Source organism: Carex rostrata, chromosome 6 (assembly GCF_964058835.1).
Source record: "Carex rostrata chromosome 6, lpCarRost1.2, whole genome shotgun sequence".
Taxonomy (NCBI): domain Eukaryota; kingdom Viridiplantae; phylum Streptophyta; class Magnoliopsida; order Poales; family Cyperaceae; genus Carex; species Carex rostrata.
Genome location: NC_135923.1, coordinates 5169202 through 5174813, shown reverse-complemented (window position 1 = coordinate 5174813; position 5612 = coordinate 5169202). Strand labels below are relative to the sequence as shown.

At 30.5% G+C, this 5612-nt stretch overlaps 2 protein-coding genes across 2 annotated transcripts; both read left to right on the top strand.

The window, feature by feature from the left end:
- The first annotated feature begins 626 nt into the window (after nt 1-626).
- Nucleotides 627-1549, top strand: LOC144555307 (serine/threonine-protein phosphatase 7 long form homolog). The gene is made up of 4 exons (XM_078303592.1): nt 627-731; nt 818-1019; nt 1120-1375; nt 1465-1549. Exons 1-4 carry the CDS (start codon nt 627-629, stop codon nt 1547-1549), a joined length of 648 nt encoding a protein of 215 aa, XP_078159718.1.
- Nucleotides 1550-3587: 2038 nt separating this feature from the next.
- On the top strand, nt 3588-5351 carry LOC144555340 (uncharacterized). Its single transcript, XM_078303636.1, has 6 exons — nt 3588-3729; nt 4118-4174; nt 4441-4488; nt 4601-4660; nt 4968-5030; nt 5118-5351. Exons 1-5 carry the CDS (start codon nt 3685-3687, stop codon nt 5019-5021), a joined length of 264 nt encoding a protein of 87 aa, XP_078159762.1. The 5' UTR covers nt 3588-3684; the 3' UTR covers nt 5022-5030; nt 5118-5351.
- Nucleotides 5352-5612: the final 261 nt, after the last annotated feature.

Genomic DNA, 5612 nt, shown 5'->3' with positions numbered 1-5612 from the left:
AATTTTAAAGTGGTGCCCGAATAATTTAGAAACTTCCAAAATAGTATAGAATAATTTAGAAAAGTTCCAAAATAGTTTAGAGTAATTTGTAAAATACCAAAATGGTGAAAAATAATTTTGAAAGTTCCAAAATAGAGTAATTTGCAAAATTCCAAAATGGTGAAAAATAATTTAGAAAGTTCAAAATAGTTTAGAATAATTTAGAAAAGTTTCAAAATGGTTTAGAGTAATTTGTAAAATTCCAAAATGGTGAAAAATAATTTAGAAACTCCCAAAATAGCGTAGAATAATTTAGAAAAATTTCAAAATGGTTTAGAGTAATTAGTTATTTGTAAAATTCCAAAATGGTGAAAAATAATTTAGGAAGTTGTAAAATAGTGTAGAATAATTTAGAAAATTTTAAAGTGGTGCCCGAATAATTTAGAAAGTTTCAAAATAGTCGATAATAATTTAGAAAAGTTCAAAAACGGTCTAGAATAATTTAGAAAATTTTAAAATAGTGTAAAATAGTTTAAATGATTTAGGTAATCTAAATTGGTTTAGAAATAATTAGAAACATCTAAAACGGTTTAGATTAGTTTAAAATTTTTGAAAATAATGAATTAACTTTGAATTAATTTTGTAGCATGGCAGACGAAATCAATGATGAAGTACCTATGGCGCGGGATACTTTTAGTGATCTGTTGTGGATACCGCATACCAGTCACAGGGTGTGTCAGGCTTCTGAGGAGGTGAGCAATTACTTATTTCTTTTTTTCTGACTTGTTCAGAAATATCATCTTGTTTTAATTTCTAATTTTTATTTTCGGTAATGTAGAAAAAGGAGGTTATAAACGTGAAGCACTACCGTTGCATGACCGCGTACCACGCTGCATACACGCCATTCTTGATTCGATTGGGTTTATACCAGATCGCAGTCATGCCTCAAGGAAAAATCGATGCGGCGCTGATACACGGACTTGTGGAGCGGTGGCGTCCTGAGACACACACCTTTCATCTTTCCTTCGGAGAGATGACCGGTATTAACTTCGAAACTATTTCAAATAAATCTGTTCTTTGTGATAATTTACTGACAATTCAAATGAAGAAATTTATATTTTTTTATTTGATAAATTACAGTTACTTTGGAGGATGTGAGCTGTTTATGGCGTTTGCCCATTACGAGAGTCCTAGTGACGGGGAGTACAGACGGGAGGAATGCAAAAGGCAGGCTCTTCGAATTGTTAGGAATCAAAGAGTATGAGCAGAGTGAACTTTTGAAAAAACGGGGCATGGAGAGAAATGAAAGAAGCATGGAGTTGACTTTCCTGAAATCTAAGTTTCGTGAACGATTTGGGAAGCTACCGGCAGATCGCGACGAGCAGATGCTGAAGTGGTAAGTATATATATATATATATATATATATCAATTTATTCGTTCTTTAGCCTATCAATAATGTACTCACCTTGTCTTGAATTTTGCTAGGTATGTCCGTGCATATATCTTGGACCTGATGTCGTCCAGTTTGTACCCAGACAGTGTCGGGGACGGGATACCCTTGGTCCGCTAAACCGTTAACCGAACCCATTGGTCCGCTAAACCGTTAACCGAACCTAGGGTCCGGTTAACCGTTAACCGGAAATTTGGTCCGGTTAACGGTTAACCGGTTTGGGTAGATTTAAAATTTGACAGTCAAACCGGTTAATTTTTGAAATTTAATTTAAATTTTGGATAAAAATAAAAAAATCGGCTGTTTTTATCTTTACTGGTTATTAAAACATCTGCATCTCTGTATTTGGTCTCCTTGGCTGCATAAACAACTTCAGCAATTATCATCAAACAATGTCAATCTTCATGCTTGTAGTTCATCTCCAATTTCAATTTGTGAGGCTCTTTTAATATTTTAATATTTGTTTTTAATTTTACACTTCCAGAATTGACAATCATAAATCAACCACAAATGCTGATATGATAATTTTACAGATTGTTAGATAAAAATAAGTTCGTTAAATTAGCAAGTGCCTCAATATATTTGAATGAATTTTTATTTTTACATTCGTGTAAGTCTTATGATTAATATAGCAAATTACCGCATCAATATTAATTGATTTGTAATTGATAATTTAAGTATTATTTAATAGTTTATAAAAAAATCATTAAATGTGAATTGTTGTACATTTTAGGTCATTTGATTACTGATGAAATTTAAATTGGATTTCAGTTTTTAGAATTAAAAATTATTTTTAGAAATTTTCGAGTAATCTTATCTCATTTAAAATATATTTAGCTACAGATTTTAAAAAGCAATATATTGATATTATTGGATTCATGACTAGCTAGCTGTTTATGTGTACAATTAAATAGATGTGGTTAAATTCTGAATCAATTCTTTAATTTTTTTTCTTTCCTTATTTTTGGTAAACAAATAATATTCTCAATCATTGTATTTGTATCAATATGTTTCATGCATTTATTTAGCATTATTCTATCAGCAATAATTTTATACCAGGACATAAAGTGAATATTTGACATCATTATTTCAGATCTGTGCATCTATCTAAATATTTCAAGATACGCACATTAGCACAACAGCCCTTAAAATATTTATATTCGCATAATTACAGATGCTTCTAGAGCTAGAAACCTTAGCTTCGCCGACACCACAACAACAGTATACATCTACCAGCAAAAAAACTACACTTTCCATTTATAGAACGTTCAAATCTTGGTCACGATATTCTCATGTTTTATTTTCCCTGAAACACACTCAACCTCCTTTCTAGAGATAATTTAACAGACCTGTTTTGACTTCACACAAAGCATAAATAATAAATCTAAATAACGTACTTATCATTTGTATTATGCTGCAAGAAGTTAAAACTGCTCTGTTAAAATCTTTACCCTTTCTAGGCATGTTTCCTTTCTTTTTCTTTTCTTTTTTTCGATATAAAACCTCCTTTTCTTTCTTTTTAACAGAGAAGTTTTGACTTCACACAGCGCACAAATAATAAATCTAAACAACGTACTTATTATTTGTATGCCGCATGAAATTAAAACTGCTCTGTTAAAATCTTTACCCTTTCTAGGCATGTTTCCTTCCTTTTTCTTTTCTTTTTTTCGATATAGATAAAACCTCCTTTTCTTTCTTTTTAACAGAGAAGTTTTGACTTCACACAGCGCACAAATAATAAATCTAAACAACGTACTTATTATTTGTATGCTGCATGAAATTAAAACTGCTCTGTTAAAATCTTTACCCTTTCGATATAGATAAAACCTCCTTTCTTTTTCTTAACAGAGAAGTTTTGACTTCACACAGCGCACAAATAATAAATCTAAACAACGTGCTTATTGTTTGTATGCTGCATGAAGTTAAAACTGCTCTGTTAAAACCTTTACCCTTTCTAGACCTGTTTCTTTTTTTTCTTTTTTTTGCTTCCTTTCTTCCCTTTATATTACGCCTCCTCATATTGTATTTCTTTCTCTTCACATCTCTTTCTCTCTCTTCACAGCTCCAAGGTTTGTTCTAACCTCCCTTACCTACCTACTACCCTCTTTCATCCCTTCTTCACCTCCTCTGTTTCCTCTCAAGACCAGCAGTTATTTTGAATTGGTCTTGCTAATTTATTCTATCTCTCTTTATTATTTCTGGGATTTATTAGTAAGAAATAGTTCTGTAGAGATTCATAGAGAGGAGAGAAAGAGATGGCCGATTCCAATGGAGAAAAGCCCAATTCTCAAGCTAAAGAGGTAAGGTTTCCAATTAAGCCCTCATGATTTGGAGAATTGCAAGAATTGTCAATTTGGTAATTTGTTTATGTAGTTTAATTGTTAGTACATAACTATGTAATAATAACAGAATCCCAAGTAATTGTAATCATAAGTTCATGAAGGGCAAAAATGTAATTTTGCTTTAGAAAGAGGAATAGAAAACTGGAATTGTGCTGAAAACGAATGTGTATTCCAATTAAATTGCACTTCATTAGTCCTTATTTTCCACATTGAATTAAAACTAATAAAAAAATATTATTATTGACTATACCTCCTTTTAGTTATTATTTTAATAAAAAAATTGAAACCGTACTATGTTTTTTTTTTTTTTAAATTCAATAATTCTGATATCTCTCATAAATTTCAGGGTAATACAGAGAAGAAATATGGTGGAATTGCTCCCAAAAAACCCTTGATCTCAAAAGTGCGTTCTTTGTTTACTATCTTGGAAAAATAGAAATCATAAATAGAAATTAAGAAAATAAAATAAAATAATCATTTAATGCAGTTGAATAAGTAAATGTAAACCATTGGCTGTTATAATTTGATATTGCAATTTGTACTATGGATCAAAATTACCATGAAAAATATTCATGTTGAAAATAGTGGGGCTCTATTCAATGGCCGTTATATAATTAACAAAAGCTGGAAGCAATTTTTGTTAATTATGCAAATATTTTATTCTTGCAGGATCATGAAAGGGCTTATTTTGATTCAGCCGATTGGGTCCTTGGCAAGGTACAAATTGCAACTTGTTTATTGCATTTTCCTTTTTATAAATATAAAATAAATAGTCAAATAAGGTGATGCAATTTCTGACTTTTTTGTGTGTATATTTTTCATGGTTTAGCAAGGAGCAAATAATGACAATTCAAGAAACGCTGTGGAATCTCTGAAACCCAAGTTGAAGGTATAAGATATTATTATGTTCTTTTTATCCATTGCTTCCTTTGAAAATATTCTTTTTTGTAAAGTAAATATTCTTTTCTTTTTTATATGTAAAGCCCAATAAAATCGAAGATTCTTTGACTGCATTTGCATAATTGCACCAGCATTTTTTACCTTATATTGGAATATTATATGATTGTCAACAGAATCAAACTTTTTACCTTGATAAATAATTGTTGATTCGGTTTCCAATTTGGGAATGTAAACTTTTGAAGATATTTGTTTCTAGAAAGGAATAATTGAAGGGTTTTTTTTTTTTTTTTTTGCAGAGAACTCCACATAATCAGTTGCCCCCTCGCAAACCCACATGTGCTTCTAGTTAAAAATACATGGTATGCTCTTTTGATAGATTGACATTTGTTTATATTTGTTTTCATGTGGAACTATTTTGTAATTGCATTTGTTTTTCTTATTTATAGATGGATCAAGATTCAAGAAACATATGGATATTTGGAAGGGTGAAAGAGAAAAAAGTGCTATGTGTATATATATATACTCAGCCATTTGTAGTGGTCTTTTTTTCTCATATCATTACAATCATAGGTTTTCCAGATATGTCAATCAAATATTAAATTAGACTAGTTTCTTCTTGAGATTAATAATTTGTAGTTTTTTTTTTCTTTTTTCTCTTGGTTTATATGCTTAATTTCTCATATGTGGTCAGTATTTCACATCTGACCCCAAAAAAAAATCGAAAAAAATCCGAAAAATATTGAATGTTCATGCACCAAAGTTGCTTCTACGATTACTCCGGGCTCAGACCATCTTTCTTTTCATTATGGACCGTAGACTAAATTTGGGTGCATTTGGATGGAGCAAGAATAGCACTAACCCACTATTCTTTGTTTATCTTATATGGATTACCTCACTATTCTACTAATTCAATCAAAAATTAGATTAGCTACTATTTTTAA

Coding starts and splice junctions, on each gene's coding strand:
- LOC144555307 (XM_078303592.1), top strand. CDS start 627: ATGGCAGACGAAATCAATGATGAAGTACCTATGGCGCGGGATACTTTT. Junction 1,020..1,119: donor TTCCTTCGGAGAGATGACCG/GTATTAACTTCG, acceptor GATAAATTACAG/TTACTTTGGAGGATGTGAGC. Junction 1,376..1,464: donor GACGAGCAGATGCTGAAGTG/GTAAGTATATAT, acceptor GAATTTTGCTAG/GTATGTCCGTGCATATATCT.
- LOC144555340 (XM_078303636.1), top strand. CDS start 3,685: ATGGCCGATTCCAATGGAGAAAAGCCCAATTCTCAAGCTAAAGAG. Junction 3,730..4,117: donor CCAATTCTCAAGCTAAAGAG/GTAAGGTTTCCA, acceptor CATAAATTTCAG/GGTAATACAGAGAAGAAATA. Junction 4,489..4,600: donor CCGATTGGGTCCTTGGCAAG/GTACAAATTGCA, acceptor TTCATGGTTTAG/CAAGGAGCAAATAATGACAA.